At 37.8% G+C, this 19,368-nt stretch overlaps 2 protein-coding genes across 3 annotated transcripts in view; one reads left to right on the forward strand and one right to left on the reverse strand.

Annotated features, from left to right (window-relative positions):
• LOC124157906 overlaps positions 1-19,368 on the reverse strand; it is a 137,116-nt gene that overhangs the window by 86,006 nt on the left and 31,742 nt on the right. The window lies entirely within an intron of this gene.
• Positions 1-19,368, forward strand: part of LOC124157902 (neuroglian) — a 254,597-nt gene that overhangs the window by 81,374 nt on the left and 153,855 nt on the right. Inside the window, exons 23-29 of one of the 2 annotated variants that reach the window (XM_046532975.1) lie at positions 2,337-2,516; positions 5,656-5,890; positions 10,340-10,458; positions 15,687-15,873; positions 17,021-17,291; positions 18,134-18,292; positions 18,570-18,736. In XM_046532975.1, coding sequence (XP_046388931.1) covers positions 2,337-2,516; positions 5,656-5,890; positions 10,340-10,458; positions 15,687-15,873; positions 17,021-17,291; positions 18,134-18,292; positions 18,570-18,736 — 1,318 coding nt within the window. The remainder of the gene's footprint in view (positions 1-2,336; positions 2,517-5,655; positions 5,891-10,339; positions 10,459-15,686; positions 15,874-17,020; positions 17,292-18,133; positions 18,293-18,569; positions 18,737-19,368) is intronic. The other variant, XM_046532974.1, reaches the window with a different exon arrangement.

Consider the following 19,368-nt stretch of genomic DNA (forward strand, 5'->3'; position numbering starts at 1 on the left):
TCCCAACTGGCTCGTCCGTCCGAGTTCCTCGGCGTCCCCCCGAGGGGCAGCACCTTCCGGACCGTCTCGTACAGCCGGAGGATGACAGTATGTAGTTCTTTATATGATGGAAAATGTGTAGTGGAGCTGCTACTTGATGAGGAACCTAGTTTTTGAGTTAGGTTATGGTACTCACTGCTTACAATGGGAACATGGTGGCTCAGTGGGTGAAGTTTGCATTTGGCTGTTGATTAGAGGGTCCCAGGTGAACCCTTGATACAGCCCCCCAATTAAATCCCTTTTCCATGCTTTCGTGCGTTAGCACCCCTGAGGCTGAGTCTAGGGTGAGCTCTACCCTCACGTATACCCTCAAATAAACCTTCAGGTTGAATAACTGATTGAGTGATTACTTACATGATAATAAGACGCAAAGGAGCTTGAGCTGGTGTTGTGGGTAGAGCACTGACCTCTTAGCCTTTGGGTCTTGGATCAAATGCCAGTGGTGCAAATTTTTCAGACGATTCTTGCTTGAGTGCTATCAAGTTCAGCACTCTATCTATTGGATTGGTTGTTGAGCTGTGGTCCCATTGATGTATTTTTCTATAGCCGTAAATTTTCTTTTTTGTTAACATATTCGTCAGAATCTATTACTTTGCTACGGTAAGAAACAATATATTTTATGCTTTTGTGGGTATACGACCTACCAAGTAATTTATCTCATCTCCTTAATAGAATTACAATTTCGTGAATATAAATCACCAGGGAGGGAAATGAAGCGAGGCCAAGTATGACGGAATAAAAATGTTATAAATTTCCTCTTATGCAATTAATCCTATCAAAAAATGTGAAAGCAAAGAATTATTGTTACTTATGTTATGTTAGTTTTTATGACCAACTCCCATCGGTGGCAAAGCAATGTTATTAAAAACTAAATTAATTGCAATTTTTGTTTGCATTTACAGGCATATGTATCAATCAACCTGTTTCAATTTAACTCTCAATTAAATGTATGTTTTTTGCGTTTTCTTATTACCAATGATGAAAATACATTTGTAAACTGGCAGCAATATATGGTGAACCCTAGAGATATTGTATTTAGTTCCATCCTTTATTTTCCACATGTCACATGAAAGGAGGGAATTTGAAAAAGTGAATGAAATGATTCAGAAGAGATAAATAATGACATCACATGTGTGCTATCTATCTATAAAGCTGATTTGTAAATGAAAAAGCAAAGTTTTTCATTTACAAATCATTAAGATGGATTTCTACAACGTGAAGGCCTCTACTATTCAGTGCATCATATCTATAAAGATATTTCAATTGTAAATATTTATTGAAACAAGCCTAGGAATGGGAATGTACACAGTGGTTTCTTGTAAATTCACTAATGAAGGGGGCTACTAATGAAGATGTGGATGACTGAAACTTTGTAAATCAGGATCAAATAGTTTGTGCTCTGCATTGATTCAAATCTATTGACTGTGTAGCAAACAAAGACGAAGTCACAAACTAGCCATCTGAATTTTAAAGTCCTTATGTGTGTCTGAATTTTAAATGTGCATGGCTTATCACGGCACAATTTACAGCTGAAGGTAGGTTCGGAGTTCACAATGCTTCAAAACCCAAACCAACCGAAACTATGCAATGGAATGCGTTTGGTGATAATCAATGTGATTCACACGATTGTACTCAATGAAAATTTTAAAGATGAGGAAGTTCTCATTCTGAGGATTCCCATGACCCCAAAATGTATGTCCTTTGAGTTGAAACAAATTCAATTTTCAAGTCGTGTTGAATTCACGATGACGATTACCAAATCACTAGGTGAGTGTTGGTGCTCTGGATCTAGAAACGTCATTTTTTTCTCATAGTCAAGTATATGTTGCATGTTCATGTGTTGGTAAACTATCCACTTTATTTGTTCTTCCACTAGACAGAACAAAAACTGTTGTGTATCAGAAGATACTTGACTCAAGTGAATAAAGCTGAATGTGTAGGGTAGACCAGGGCACGTTTATGCATCGGGCACTGGGGCAGGTTTACGCAGTGCACTTTTCTGAACCGTTTTATATCTAGCACGCCACAAGTCATGACGTATTCTTGCTTCTAGGGGCTATTTTCACAAGATATTGAGGATCAGTCAAGAATCAGGCCAGCATTGTGTAAACTTGCCCCTAGGAAAATTTAATGGCTTGTACATTTACTTCAGTATTTATACGTTCTTATTTGCCAGTGGTGATGGAATTGATAAGTTTTACTAAGGCAGTGAATTTTCTCTCTGTAATTATTCACTGTTATCATTATGCAATTTCTCTTTATTTTTTCATTTTTCTAATAAAAAGTTTTAATTTCAGGTTGCAATGAGTCCTTGGGCCAACTATACCTTCAGGGTGATTGCTTGGAACAAAATAGGGCCTTCATTCCCTTCAATGCATTCAGATGTGTGCACCACTCAACCTGATGTCCCAAGCAAAAATCCAGACCATGTTGAAGGAATGGGAACAGAACCAGATAATTTGGTGATTAGCTGGACGGTATGTAATGCTTTTCTATAGTAATGGTTGGGAAATAGTCCAGGGATCAACACATTGTAAACTTCTATTTATAAAAGTAGTCATTTTCTTGTATTTGTACCCTGTCTAAGTCAATTGCATGATTTCTTTTTCAAAATAGGCATATTTTTGTCTGCATATAGATTAGCTATTGTTGGTTTGGATTTAGAACAAGATTTGCTATTTTTTCTCAATGTAGAATTTTATTTTAAAAAATAGGCCCTGTGCCTTCATGCTATGGTTTTCTGGTGGAAAAAAGTGGTGTAAACATCTTACACCTTTTTTGTTATTTTTTTGTTTTTCTTCCCATTTTAAATAGTGGAACATCTAATTTACTATGTTGAAAGGACCCTCATTTCTTTAAATCACTAGGTTTGTGATTAGAAGGTATCCTTAGTGTTATTTGGGTTGAATGAGTTACTCATCAAGCAGTTTAATGATTATTCTATAAAATATCACCCATGTAACATGTCCAGTATTTTGAGTAAAAAAGGTGCAAGATTCGATCATATATGGTGGCAGTGTTCTTTATGCTATTGTAAACATTTTGTTGAGGGTTGATCTGTTGTTTTATTTTTTACCTTTTCCTCTGAGAATTGACCAATCCAGTAGCACAGCACTGATCTTCTTTTGTTAAATTAGCTACCCTGGGATTATTAACAATGGGTTTCACAACCAATATCTATGCTGTTAGCCTCCTTGTTAGGGGCATGAAGTTGTTGTAAATAATTCTCCAATTTCAACATTTCAAATGATCGATGGTTCATTCAGACCCACACACAAACAAAAACATTTCATTCAAAGTGTAGTCCACTTTTAAAATGAATAAAATTGAAATTTTCTACCTACTTTTCATTGCATGATGACATCATTTGATTTCTGATTCATTGAGGGAAAAATTGCTCACAAAAGTTTGAACTACAGTGAACCACACAAGGCCCATGTGTGAGGTCAAAAAATAGCTGAGGAGAGGTGACTCAATCAATGTGAGCTCATAAGGTCATCAACTTATGTGCACAAGGGTTAAGGCCATCATTTTTTTGTTTTTAGAGAAGTAAATGATTGATCGATGCATGGAAAAATACTGGTCTTCATTTTTTTTAATTGATCAATCCACAAATAAAAGAAAAATTTCTAATGAAGACATTATGGCATAGAAAAAAAGTAGTTTAGTACTGGCTGAAAATATTTTTTACTTGTTTTCCTGTCCCTGTTATTTCTCATATAATAATTGGGAATGCCCACCATTGCGGTATTCATTAAGGATGGGTTGTCTCCCATTTTTTTCATTTCTGATTCCAGTTCAATTAATCATCGTAATCACACCTAGGGAAATAATAAGTAATGGTCAGAGGGACTGAGCATCAATATCTTGCAAATACCTCAATGGTGAAGTTTAAAAACCGGCAGTGTTATGAAATTTGAGGACTATCAATAAACTTTGACAAATGAAGGGGATATTGCAAGGGGAATTGAGTGTAGAAAGAAACCAACTGTCGGTGAAATTCAGGTTCACTTTATAGGTTTGAAGAGCATTTGATTCTTTTAAAGTCATTCATAAGTACATGGATACTATGTAAAAAGATAACTTTATTACTGATATTTGTATGAATCCAAATTTTAGATTTCCAACTGGCAATGGATCTAATGGCTATGACCAAGAACATTCTACTGGAAAAATGTAATAGTGAGAGAAACTCTTATTTTCAAATATTTCATTCAGTGGAGATAGTGTTTTACCTGGGGGATATATTCTCTGTCCAAAGTATATTATTACATATATATATTCTCTGAGGATAGTTGAATAGAAATTAATTTGTTGTTGTAATGAGTATTTGAACATTTTTGTAGAATGAAAAAGATAGTAAAAAATCTTAAACATTTGGATAAATTTCATGTCATGTAATAATATTTTGCATTATCTCAAAGATCTGGAGACACTGTGGAGTAATCATGTCGTGAGACATTCATAGCCCTGCCCCTAAAATCCCTCATGTACATTATCAGTGTCAGCGCTCATATTCTACTTAAATTAGCTTCCTTTGTGGACTCTGTGCCTCTGTTGTGATTGTTAAACTTCTCTCACTCCTGAAATTGATGCATTTGGTTCGTCCTGCCTTGTCACACGCATTTTGAAACCGTGTAAAGTGTCTTGATGCTACTCTTGCAACTGCTCTTTATTAGAAAAGTTCCTTTTGGGATTATAAGTGGTTCAAAACATACTTTACGCATGAAAGTGGTGGTGAGTCACATCAGATATTTCTAACAACCAGATATCAAATTTTTTGTCAGTTTATGTAGAAGTGTCTGTAACTTCATTGGGTTAAAAATTTGGGTGTCCCGAGACCTTGACATGTTTACTTAGAGATATGGCTGAGTGAGCATTGGTTAGAGGAGAGAAACCTCACTTGTGGAAGAGGGCTGTGTTACTATTCCCTTGGTCAAAGGTGTAGTGACCTGGTTGTGGCTGAATTATTTACTTGGGGCGGTGGAACTGTTTGGCAGCACTGTATCTGCTACCTTACTATGAGAGATATACTAATCAAGAAGTGGAAATGTCACACATGGTCTCTTAATGCCAATACAATGTCTTGAAACTTTTATGTTACAAAATGGGAGAAATTTTGCCAGCTATCACTTTGATAAGCAGTTTTGGTAGTGAATGATTAAGAGAAGTGGGAAACCAGCATCAAGTTTCTTTGCTCTGGTTTAAAATGTTATCGTGCACTTATTTATAACAGATCGAGTAGCTCTTCCATTCCCGCGGACCATTGTTGAATTACTGTATTTCGTTAAATAGAAGTGTAAATATTCCTGGGGACTGGATATATACATCTTAAGTCAATGAAACAGAGGTTTTGCTGAAAGTGGGAGGGTGTTATTGATGGCTTTCCCTACATGCATGGTCAGGATCAGGAAAGTTGTTAGTTGGTGTCATTTCATAATTTAGAGGTTCATAACTTGGAGGTTAAACTGATAAAGTTGAATGTATGGAGACATATGTAATCATGACCTTATAGCTTATCATCATTATATGTAGTTATTTGTTGTAGATAATAAGTTATAATCATTAGTAAAGGATGGTTTTGATTTAATGCTAGTTTATCAATTTATTTCACAGCCAATGCCTGAAATAGAACACAATGCACCAAACTTCATGTATCGTGTATACTGGAAGAAGGATATCCCGGGCGAGGAATGGAATTCACGGGATATAAATAAGTGGGAGAATTCATCTCTTCTGATTTCAAATCAGCCCACTTACCAGCGATATCGAATCAAAGTTGTAGCCATCAATGAGCGGGGGGAGGCGAATGTTTCACCCAAGGAAGCTATTGGATACTCCGGAGAAGATGGTATGTGTGTGTGAACAAAAACCATTTGAATCTAAATGTGCAGTTGATATTTCTAAATAAGCTGCTCATCATATAGCTTCCATTGATTCAATGGGGTTGGTTTCCTATTATATTTTTATTGCCTGAATCGAAATATTATTACTCCTGGAGTACGCATTTCACGCTTTTAGATTTTTAAATGATGATATCTGTTTTTTGCGATTAAATGAAAAGTGACATTTTTCAAGTGTGTGAAAACGGGACAGCTAAGTATGAATGCTGGGAAAGCCCATGTGACGTCATTCTGGTACCTGCCACTGCCATGTGAGGTGACCTTGGGGTGAGGATATGTGCGCCGCTGCGATGCAGGCTGCTAGTAGGTAGCAGAATACCCTGCTAACAGATAGCGCTTGGCTTAAATAAGGATTATTAATTTTTTATCAAACTAAAACTTAACAAAAAGGAAACTTTCTGACAATGGGCAGTTTTAATAGGTGATTATTTAGAGATGTTTCCCTGAGCTCTGTGCCTCATGTATGCATTGGTAATCTCAAACGATGTAAAACTGCTATCTACTCGTATAGAAACTAGGTCCCTGTGACGTAGAGTGGCATCGCATGGGTGCCAATCTGGCCGTTTTCAAATGTGGATAAAGTTGACCATTGCCATTCGTCTAAACTGCGATTTCTAAAACCAAATATTTTGTATATTAAGAATACATTAATGGTGGGTAACGAATGGCAATCAATGCCTTTTATTTTCTTTGATGAAGGAAACTACCCTATTTCGTCTTGTGCAACAAATCTTAGTATCCCAAGTTGTGGCTTGACCACAATCTTTTTGTGTCATCCTGCTTTTGGTACACTCGACATGGAAATGTATTTTTGCATATTTTATGCTATCATGCCATTGTATTCACTGTCTTATATTAAACCATTGCATTTTAATTTTACTTAATGAAATGTGTCATGTGTATTAATTGAAGAAATAATATACTGTCAAGTCAAGACTTAGTTTCTGGCTCTTGAAACAGTTGATGTTAGTTAGAACCAATACCATTATCATTGAGACTCTTCATTAGAAATTAATATTGTTGTAGTCCTATAGTTAGGGTAGGACCATAGCAAGTGATTTTTTGTGCTACGTGGTTCTTTCATTTCATCGCTGATATTATCTGGCATGAATAACTCTCAGGGTAACCATGCGATAAATAACTATGACTGCAGGTTGATTGTAAGCTCGATTCAGATGCATTACATTAGGGTAAGGCATAATTGGGGCATATAAATGAAACCCAATTATATCCTATACAGTTAATTCACTATATGTCTAATTTTCTTGACTAGTGAGAGCAGCGAAATTAGATGCTAAAGAATAATGTGGCACATAAGTGTCCAACACGTAGTACTGCTGTTTCTCAGTGAATCACATGAGGTTCCTGCAGCAATCATCCATGTTTTAAGAGGATTTTGCGTGAAAGTTTGGACTCATTCTCTAAATTTTGCATAGAATCCTTACTTTGGAATCCCATAGAATTATATCAGTGACATTGAAAAGTTAGTGTTAAGTTAAACACCATAGCTAACAGGGCGAAGGAAGTGATCCCCCTATCCCAAATGATCATTTGGAAGATCTCACAAGCGATTAGCTTTGCGCTCAACCATCTGTTCTATTCTGAGAGATGAAGGATATGCTGTGTAGTTGTCTGCTCCTGTGGATTCAGGATTTTTTCACTTGCTCTCACAACAATGGGTGCATTCAAGATGAGTAAGTGTTCCCCTTCACTGTTACTGCTCCATTGACCTTCTTTTTGAGCACTTAGTCATTTCTCGGAATACTGTTATGGACTATCATTCATTGATAATTGGCCAAAGTTCAGATAGTCATGCTAGGTTACCTATGGTCTGTTGCGAAACGTTTCAACACTTCTACTGTAGCACTCAATCAACTGTTTCCAGACAGGTAGGCTGACAGTATGTTTCATGATAGTCAGCTTCTGTGTGAATCACTGTTATTGACACTATTTACTTTAAAAAAAGCATATATGGTCATGATGATTGATAATTGTCTGAAAATTAAGTATTTTTGGAAGCAGCTTTATTATTTTTTAACAAAAGTTTGCACTTTAATTCGTTTTTTGATCAATTATTGATGTCAGTGTAGTCTTAATAAATACTGCTGATTTTCCCATTGCTGAATGCATCACTGGCACCATATTTCAGCCATCCTGTGGCCAAGAACAAACGTAATGCCGCCTTTGACTTTTAGTGGACAAACAGTGGTAAACACAGAAAGCAATGGAAGAAGTCATGGGAAAGGGAACCACTGAATGACTGTGTTATTGAGAAAAAAAATTGTGTGAGCAATCAATTTTTTGGTCCCTGTAAAACTATTGCTAGAGTTATCATTCTCTGAGGGACAGAATTGATAACCATGTGATTCAGGCTGTAATGGACATGGTTCTCAATTAAATATATATATATATACAGTGGAACCCCGATTTATCGTTCCCGCATTCATCGTTTTCCCGCATTCATCGTTCGCCGCTCCTGGTCCCATATTAAGTTCCATAAAGACAATGTAATTTTTTCCCGCATCTATCGTTCCCCGAAGTATCGTTTTCCCGCATTTATCGTTTGAAGATCGCGGTCCCGTCGAATAATTTTCCCGCATTCATCGTTTGATAGAAATGAGACGAAGTGTTTACAACGTTTTATTTATGGCTAATCATAACAGACACAGTTTGAATCTTCCCCAGGAGATTGAAATGCGATAGGGAGAAGCAGAGTGCCGTGGGATAGTTACATAAGCGCATTTCCCAAGATCCGGTATCCCCCCCGGTTGAAGCTTTCTTCTTCTCCGAAAAAAAAGGTCCCAGCTCGAGCAGGGATCGTATTACGACGACCTTAGCTTCGAAAGAAAATATCAAGTTAGTTACTCGAGAACAAAAGAAACCTTTTTCACGCCTCCCCCTCTCTCGACCTCTAACTTTTTTTTAGCCGACTCGCTTCAAAGGTGGAGGTCAACTGCTGCATGAATCACCTATTAGCCCAAAAGGTATCTAAAAATGAATTTCGGCAATTGGTATTATACTTTTATTATATTGAGATAGTAGTGATGTGCACGTAATTCAGTAAAGATTGATACCAAACACGACGTATTTCTAACGTTATTTAAGCATTTTAAGCAAGGAAATAGTTGGAATAATACGATGGTGATTTCTGGCGAATACCGATATCCTCGCAGCTGATAGTGAGCTTCACGGAAGTTGATGAGATTTTTTTCGAAAACAATTATGAGTCTGGTTACAATTTACGAGTTATGCTACAAGTTTCACTTGTCTGAGTTGCTAACGAAGCGATGTCTTCTCAGGATATTTTGTTTCTCTCGGCTAGCAATCTGAATTCATCTGCTCATCTAGAGCTACGCTACTTATTGTTGGAAATGAGTGGGTAAGTTGCCTTCTCTATAGGATACAAAATTTAATTGCGCAGTCATATGGTCATGCTTCACCCTCTGCAGTAAGCTCTGCCTACGCCGTACGCGATAGCAGTAGTGCCGAACTTCACCTCGTACGAGTGGTTCCGTACTTTCCGGGGTGGGTTGACTTAAAACTAGCGAGTGTTTTCCGTGTGGGTTCAATGGAGTCCGGTTTCATTTTTATTAGTTTTATTCTTATTCGTCTTCGGACCATAGCCCTTCCGAAGACACAAGTGAGAACTTTAAAAGATGGACTCAAAATAATTGATGATGAAGAAAAGAATCCGGGCTAGAATGCGTGAATATTGCAGAACGCCTCGGTATGTCCGGTAGCACATCACGGCAGGGGTGGGGGTAGAGCGAGATCCCAGGTGAAAACAAGACGTGGGATGAAGCCGAGGATCAGGTGGGTGTGCCGCTGACGATTAAGGCCACATTGCCTCAATCATATTAAAAATTTCATTGCTAGAAAGGAACATTTCCAATAATAAACTATTTTTGGCCTTCTTGATCCATCTCATAACCAATCACTGCGACGGCGAAATCAGTTGTTTGAGGCATAACACACACATTTCTCGCGTAAATACGTGTACTTGAAATGGCATTTGATGGATAAGAATTTTTACAGTGAAATAGCAGTGAAAATTCCGAGTGGAGTTCAAAAATTTTTTAGCAAGGCGGCTTGTTCCCTTAGGATATTAGAAAGAGAGATAAGTGAAATCAACAGTATGACCTAAGTGTTTCGATAAAGTAATAATATTCCTGTAATCAGCTGAAATCTCGTTTGAATCCATTAATGGATGTCAATTCGCAAAAATCCAGTGGATCCTGGGACATAGGCAACCTGGACAACCATTCCCGCATTTATCATTTTCCCGCATTCATCGTTCTTTTCATCCATCCCCCTGAAAAATGACAGATCGAGGTTCCACTGTTTATATATGTGTGTGTTTCTGTGTTCTTGTGCTAATTTTTATATTTATATTCCAGTTCCAACTCAAGCTCCTAAGAATTTCACACTTGTTCAAGTAACCGGTGCCACCAGTGGTCTTTTAAGCTGGGCAGCAGTAAGTCCAGAGTCTGTTCGAGGCAACTTCAAAGGATATAAGGTTTGTATTTGGAGGAAATAACTGTCGACTAAGTTAGATATTCATGAAGAAATGTAATTATATTTGGAAATTGCACAAAAAGTGTTTGCATTAGAACAGAATACAGTAAAACTTGATTTTACGCAGTTTGAGGGACCAAAATATGAGCACTGTGTCAAATTAAAGTACGTTAAATCAATTGTTGGTATTGAGGAGTTGAATACCTGGAAATTTCAATATTGAATAGCATTTGCACAGAAAAGTTGTCACTTGTTACCCCTTATGACATAGAAAAAAATGTTGATATCAGATCACTCGCACCTCTTGATTAAATTCCAAGAGAGTCTTAAAATTATGAATTTTTTCGCTATTGAAATAATTCCTGTTGATTGTATTGTGTTCAAAAGGATGTTGTGGGCATTCTCAGTGGCTATTTATCTAAAATAAATAACTCCCCTTCTTTCATTTTTATTGGTGAATGGGGTTGAAATTTTTGAAAAGCCTTTTAAAAAAAATCGCTTCTTTTGATAATTTCTCTTTATGAATTAATAGCAATGGTGTTGCCTTCAAAAGCTGTGTGTGCCATATCTTATGATCCTTCGTCTTAAAAAAAGTGAATATTTATATGCTAGTGAATATTTATCTTTATCCTCCCTTATTATGGAGGAGAGCTATTGCTGATCGCATCTAAAAATTGTAAAACAATTACCGTATAAGCGCGTGTAAGAGGCGCACCTTTTTTCCCAGACATTGCAGCCGAAAATGGGGGTGCGCCTCTTACACAAACTTCTTATCTTCTCCCCTCCCCTTCACCGGTCGCAAGTCCAAGGGGAACTGAGTGGCCTTGGTTTTCAGCGTGAGTCAGTCATCTGAAACCCTGGGTCAAAATCAAGCGGCAGGCAGGGGAGTTTCTCCCTTTGTGACGTATTTTTAAAATGCTCCTGTTTGAATTTCTTGCAAGCATCGCGCCGTCACGTCTGTACACCAGAAGTGAACGTTGAAAAGATCGCGCGGGGTGATTCGCTCCGGAGCGCGCGCTAAATTCACTGCCACGAGTGGGCATCCTGCGGCATTTATACTGCATACAGTAATCGCTTATCAAACGTATAGAAACGCATAGTTTTGAAGGACATACCTGGTTAATAGTCAACATTGTCTTGCCGAGCTATTTCCATTACGCTGAGCACCTGATATTTCAAAATTCATCTTCAGACGCTAATACAGTAAACTCTTGATTTTACGAAGTCAGTGGGACCGGAAAATTGGCACTTCGTAAAATCGAGTTTCGTAAATTCAAACCTTTTTCATAAGTCACGGAAAAATGTTCGCTTTTGTTTCTTCCGCCGTTTTTTGTCTTTAGTGGTCTTATTTAAATGTTTTCGGTGGTTATTCTCGGTATAATTCATAGAAAAGGCTTTTTGCTATCGATTTATGATGTGAAAAATCGTTAAATAATTAAACCACCATAAAATGCCCATTTCTTGTTCATACTTCAACATCAACGATCGCTAAAGAAATTCCCGACCAGTTTAGAAAACGTAATCAAATAATGAATTTCAATGTTTATTATAAGAATTTACAGTAATAAATTTGTGGTTAGGAGCCAATAGCTACTATTAAGTATGCAAAAGATAGATATTTGTTGCTGACACCCACGGAATTTTAGCGGCAGCCGGCCTAACCGCCATTTATGTCGCCCTCTATCGCTCAGTGACGAGAAAAAAAAACAAGGGTCTTAGCCCGTTTCCAAAATAACCTTCGTAAGTTAATATTTCGAGTTACTTCGTATTTTCAGCAGAATGTGCTCTATTTTCACTGAGATTCAATTACGATCATAAATAACGTAGGATGTGATTATCTTCTGGCGAATATTTGAAGTAAATTCTGTTTGAGTTCTCCGTCCGACTACTGTGTTCCATCATCTTCGCAGACGTTGCCATAGAAGACTTAATTCTTCATCAGGACTGTATTCTTCATACCGGGTGTGAGGAGACCTGTTCATATAGTATGTTTCTCTCCTTTTATGCCGACAGGAGCAAGGTTCCAACCGGAAAACGACAGGAGAAACATCTTACAGTATCGGAGAAATATAGATAGAAACGTTATTATCCACATTGATTGTTTTCCTAGAAGAGACGTTTTATCATTTCTCAACGTGGTTAAGTATTGGTTCGCTAGCGTGAATTCCCAAAAAATGACACGCAAAAACCTGTACCGTCACCTCATTTAGTTTTCGTGTTCCTTTCTCCGCCATATTGAAAGTTATGCAAAGGATCATTGACATAGAGAAAAGATTTTCTTAGTTTTAGCACTAAAAAATAGTCGCGCCATAATCGTAAATAAATATAGTGTGGAAAGAGCAAAGAAAGTAATTTCAATTGAAAAGTCAGCTGAGAAGAAGAGAGACAATTATAAGCGCGGCACCATTTTCCCGATAGTGGAAGATACTTCTTCCGCCTCTCTCCGGTTAATAACTTCCCCCCGTTGCAGGTAAAGATGAACCATGCCCTTCTCCACAATCGGGGAAAGTTCCCAGTGGGTGGGGTGAATAAGAGTGGGATGGGGATTGCCTGAGGGAAGAAGTGTGGTCATCACAAGGACTGGTGAAGGGGGCAGGACAAAGAAGGGTGGGGAAATGGCCTTCAGCTCTGCCTCAGTCTACTTTTGGGGGCCGTATTTTTTTGCGACGCACACAAGCTCAGTCACCTTAGGGAGGGAGTGAATGGGAAATGCTGGGGAAGGAGGGGTTTGGGATGCGTAAGGTGGGTGTCAGCAAGATCAGCCAAAGGCGGCAGGAGGGAAGGGACAAAGGCTTTTGAAAGACAGAACCCCAGCATGGGAGAACGGGGAAGCGCGTGAGAAGAAAGTTCATGGTTAGACTTGGAAGTGCGTCTTCATTACGAGAAGCCTGAAATATAATTTGGCGGTAAATAGAGCCCAATACTTAAGATATTTAAGTTGTTCATTCACAAAGGCCAATACATACACGAAAAGATATTATGGCGCGGATTGCATGTATCAACGTCCATTTCGGGATGTTATTAATTTCTGTTCCCATTCATAAAAGTAGCAAATAGATTTGAAAGAATGATAATCATGAATAAAAATATCTAAATCGATATCGAAACGCACATGAGCAAAATAGATGAATGTATACATAACGATCCATCGCAAGTAATACCGCTCAAGCTTCTTCCGGTACAGGACTTTAAAATCTTGGATAATGCCTTGGTCCAAGGGCTGGGACTTGCTAGTCGAGTTCGGGGTAAAAAGAGGACTCGAACATTAGCCAAATTTAGATCTTCCACGTATTTATGAACGGTGGCATTATCCATTATTAAAACAATTTTGCTGTTCTCTCCAGCAATTTTTCTCTGTAGACGTATAACCGTTTGCTGGAAAATTTCTCGGGTCATCCAGCTGTTTTTATTTGCATGGTAAAAACCGGGGAGGGCTTCCAATTTTACATGTTTTAAGCACCGTGGCCTTTCAAATTTCCCAATGACAACGGGCTTATTTTGTCCGTGCCCGTTTGGTTGACGCACAGCCCCACAGTAACACGCACTTAACTCTTTTTCCCCCCATGGCACCTTTGCCCTGTGAAACCCAGGGTTGCGTCAGGTAATGCATTAAAAAATAGCCCAGTTTCAGGGGTGAGCTCGTCGAGGAAAGGGTCCCGGATTAGGGACCCTTCGAAGTGCTTCGGCGAAAAGTAGTCAAGTAGTCTTCGAAGTACGTTCACAGCAGTGCAAAGGGTTAATTAGGGGTGTACGAAATACTCCGCGCGACCTTCCTGACATGTTAAACTACGAATTATTGTCGATGCTATGTTTACGAACAGGCACGTAAATAGGGGCATAATGTCAGCCGCGATATTTTAACTGAACTCCTACTCCCCCTAAATTCCCACAGTGAGGTTTTTGGCGACCCATTTCTCTCCAAAGTTGCATTATCATTTACGATTTCGCACTTTTGATGGACCACAGTTGGAAGCGCTGATTTTTTAGCTACTTCCGCCGGCGTAACTAGTTTTGTTGACAAATTTTTCGCCGTAGTTCGTATAAACGAATGCCATTTGTTCCTAGGGACCGAGCCGAGGTTCGTAAATTCAAAAAATTTCGTATAATCGAAACTTCGTATAATCGAATAGCGCCATGTATTTAGCATAGGCTTTTCACCGGGACCGCAATATCACTTCGTATAATCGAAAACTTCGTAAAATCCTGCTTCGTAAAATCAAGAGTTTACTGTATGATGATTTTTGCAACTGAAAATTATATTGGTGTCAAAACCTGCGGTTAAAAAATTCGAACGAGTGTGTTCATTGTTGGACTAAATGGTGGATAGAAGAAATCGGAAATGCTTATAAGTGAAGAGCGCTGAAGGAGAGGTCGAGGGGAAGGAGCGCGCTTCCTCCCCTCCGTATTTCAAGCTACGAGGCTATGAGCGAAGGAGCAAGGGAAGAACACGTCTGCTCTTGCATGTGACGTCGTTGCCTTTCGTCGGGTCCTTAAATCTACGCCGTGGTTATTATCCTACGGCGCTGAGATTGCCCCGATTGTTGTCCAATCTCTTGGGAAGGTTCATGCTATGTGCCTGTCGTGTTTTGCCTTAAAATTTTTCACGGATGCTATTCTATTGCAGTACTCCTGGGAGAGCTTTTAAACAAAATTGTTCGTGAGTAGGACAAGCAACGTAGAGCGATGGCGTATGCGAAGAGAGGATCGTAACTCTTTCTACTCCCTCTTATGCCGCTATTACCGCCGCAGTTATCAAAATTTCCTCTTTCAAATAGTACTGAAAGAGGAAATTTCGATAACTGTCGAAATTCCGGGCATATGCCTGCCACACCGCACGGTAGGATAAAAATTGTCGCAAAATTTTTTTTTTTATAATTTCGATGCTCAAAATAGGGGTGCGCCTCTTACACAAGCTTATACGGTACTTCACATAGGAATTTCTCTCCAAGAGTTATCAGTGATTGAATTGAAAATAAAATCTTTATGTCACCTCTTTGAAAGGCCCTTTGTCTACAAGACATAATTTATTAATAAAAAAAAGATATACCTAATTTTCATTTCCCCTTCTTTCGTTGGGTAGAGGAGGTATGTTTATATCATCATATTTTCTTTTCTTTCAGTTGTCTGTGTGTTTTTATTAACCATACTTGGCCATGCATTCATTATTGAGCTTTGAATGCGTGTATCATTTGTGATAAACTGGTCATAATGGTGATAATCTCTCCACAGATCCATACCTGGACAGACAGGGAAGGAGAGTCCAACCCCAGGGAGATAAAAATTAAAGGAGATTCCTTGCGTGCTGTTGTGAATAAGTTCATCCCTAACACCAAAAACCATGCCAGAATACTTGTCTACAATGGTCGCTACAATGGCCCTCCCAGTGATATGCTGAGCTTTGATACTCCGGAAGGAGGTAAAATTTTAAAAATGCCATGGTCTAATTTCATTTTCATATTGACAATGGTGATATAATATGAGGTCTTTTTGATGGTGAATTTAGGTGTCCTGATGCTGGTGAGCTCATTAAAAATTTGCATTTCTTCAGAATCAAATGCTTTGAAAAGCTACGCAATAAGTCTTCGTGTACCATATGTCTCCATCCACAGTCCCCATAATTGTTCTCTTAATTTCCTCGGGAAATGTAATTTAAATGGCTGTTTTAGGGTATTATTGGCAATGGAAACCTGAACGCATGCTAGGATGAGACCATATGGTCCATCCAGTTGACAAAAATAGGATTGTTTTGCATGTGACATCACCAGGTGTCCTATCTCGTTAGAGCTTTGGATGCACACGTTTGAAATGTAAACTGCAAGGGTGCAGTTACAAAGGAACTGCAAAAATAATTTGAAACTGAACTGATTTTTGCATGTACATGCATGGGCATATGTGATCCATTTTACTTAGTTGGATTAATATTTATCTTCAAATTGAAAGAGCGAAAACTGCCCCCCCCCCCCCCTCTAGAAGCAAAAAATTTAGTTCATAACTAAAGTTATGAACAAATTTTCTTCTGAAGAAAACTTATATTAGTATAAGAAATGGAACTAAAATAAAATCATTGTTTTTTCCAGCAAATACTTATATAAACTAATGAATTGTTGTCATAACTTCCTTAAAATGTTTGTTTCATTAACCTTTTCTATGCAAAAAAGTTAACAACGACCTTAGCTAGGTTTGCCCTTCCCTAGTTTTGATTCATAGTACCCCCATGTGTACAAGGTGAACAAATAAACTTTGATTCATTTTTTATTATTGAATTATCATGCACCTAGTAATTGTAAAAAATGATAAAACTCTTGATTTGTCATTTCTTTGGAGGACTGATTTCCAGTATAATTAGATGATACCTGCCAAGTAAATTAAGCTTTACACGATTGCCTCAATCATATTAAAAATGTATTTATTAGAAAGGAACATTTCAGGTTATCAACTATTTTTTGAAGTTGATGGTCATTATGCATAGCCTACAGGTTGTATGAATCAAATATTGGTCCAAGAAATTGTTAGATGAAAATTTATTTCTGTATTGCATAAAATGTGAATCTCTCTTTCCATAGTTCCTGGGACAGTTCAGTCATTTGAGGCTTTTCACATGGGCTCCTCTGCCCTTTACCTTGTTTGGAAGCGTCCTGAGCAGCCCAACGGTCATTTGACTGGTTACCGTATTTACTATCAAGTGGTGAAAGGCACCAAAGTAGGACCACTGATGGAGAGGAAGCCACACATCAGCGATCCAAAGCAGACGAGGGCTAAGTTGGCTGGTTTAGAAACCGGAGCTAAGTACGGGATTCACATCAGGGCGACCACCAGAGCTGGGGAAGGAAAAGAGTAAGTGTTGATAATCCTGGAATTTTGGTGAAAATTTTGACACTCTCGTTGCTTAATTTCTAGATCTGTTTATAATTTCCCTTTGAAAGGAGAGACAAAAGAAACATGTAAATAAAAGTGAACTAGATGACATGTTTCTTTGAAATCCTATTATTCTGAGCAAATAAATAATGGTCTTTAGAAATAATTCCATGTCACCTAAAATAATTATGTGAAATAATTTATTCAGTTGCAGAGCATAATGCATTAAAATATATATGTATGTTCTAAGATGGAATCTTCATGGCTAATCCAGGTGTTTATTATGTAGCCTTTTTGACAAGCTTTAACTTACAACAAGAGCCATCTGTTGTTGTAATGGCAAGACTTAGTAAGCATCTGACTTTCATGGAATGAAAATTATTGTCTAATAATTTGCTCAGTATAAATTCTGTTTTGTGTGTTTTAATTTTTGAATTTGTTTAATTTATTATGAATTTGTTTAATTTATTATGAGCAAGGTTTTATTGATAATATAAAATATCAGTCTAATGGCATTTGTCATTAATGGAGAATGATTAATTTCTGTCAGTGAAATTATCTACAACACATGTTCATTGTACTCTATCATTGATTTAAATGGCAAATAGAGACATTTCACTTTATAAAATTTAAGAAACACTAAGGGTTAGAGTTCAGCAGTGTGTAATAACCTTTTCCCTAGTGTGTATCTTGGAGATAAATTTGGTAATTCAAAGTGTGATTATTGACAAAGCTCTTTTATTTATAAATGATTCTCAATGCGTATTTTTCATGTACTCTCTCGAATGCAATTTGATTATTTAAAAAAATGCATATTCCAGGTACTTCATTGAGATGAGGGGCTCTGTTGCATCAAAGCCTGACCCTCCTAAATTCAAGTGGCACAGACTTCCATCAGATAATGGACTGGCCGCCATCAAAGTTGTATGGCTTCCCAACATTGAGGGGAAACCAGGATCTCATTTCTATGTTAGATACAGGTAATTTGGATCTGTTAATGTCAATCATTGTGATTCTTGTGGGACTAATGGGTCACAAATCTATTTGATTGTAATATGTTCTAAAATAGATGTTCAAATTCCTGTCAATTTCATTCATCTATAATTCATTGCTTGATCGTGGGAATTATCAATTTCCAGGAAAGATTTTATGCTTTAATCTCAAGTAATATAAAATGCTCAAAATACTATTTGTTTTACGATGTGGATTCATCCTTCTAGAGGATGAAATTAACTGTATTTTTTTTTCTTTTCTAAGAATGAAGGGCGAAGCTAATTTCGAAAAGACCAATAATGAGATGGCAGAGGATTACATCATAGTGCGTGGACTGAGACCGGGAGAAGTGTATGAGTTTTTAGTGGTGGCTGTGGACGGGGATTACTCTTCAGAGAGTGAGGTAGAAGAAGTGGAGACATACAGCATAGGTATGTGGGGAGAGAATTGGCCCACTCCATTTTGTGCCATTGCCAAAATACTCTGGATGAGCATCTTTGTCTGTTGAGTCTTAACCTTGTATGCACCTATATGGTTGGTTTCAAAGCTAGGGATCTCAAAGTTATTGAAATGTTGCTTGTTGACCTATTACTACCACCGCAGACTTTTATAGTTGGCTGTAATCAAGACTACCTAACATAAAAATGAGTAAATTCAGTACGTGTTTGATATCTAAGTACTTAAGGTGAAATACATGGGAGCATATGTGATTTTCTGGCCTGAGATATCTTGTTGATAAAATGCGTCTGCATATTCCTCTCATCCTTTATTTTTTGTGGGTTAATGTTGCACAAGGGGATTTGTTATGGATGGATGTGTAAATTGTTGATTCTTTTGAGATCCCGGGTGTAATTAGGGAGATGTGATAGAATTTTTCTTATTTATGCGCTAGTCTTAGAGTAAGATTTGCCCTGATGAATATCCTTACAGTCCCATATTTTGGTACTGCTCATTTTCTGGTGTTAAATGTTTCTTTAGGAATGTCAAAGTTAGTATTGGTCATTGATGTTTCTTCATGAAACTGATGGTACAGGCGGTCCTCGACTTTCGTACACTCAACTTT

Source organism: Ischnura elegans, chromosome 4 (assembly GCF_921293095.1).
Source record: "Ischnura elegans chromosome 4, ioIscEleg1.1, whole genome shotgun sequence".
NCBI classification, from domain to species: domain Eukaryota; kingdom Metazoa; phylum Arthropoda; class Insecta; order Odonata; family Coenagrionidae; genus Ischnura; species Ischnura elegans.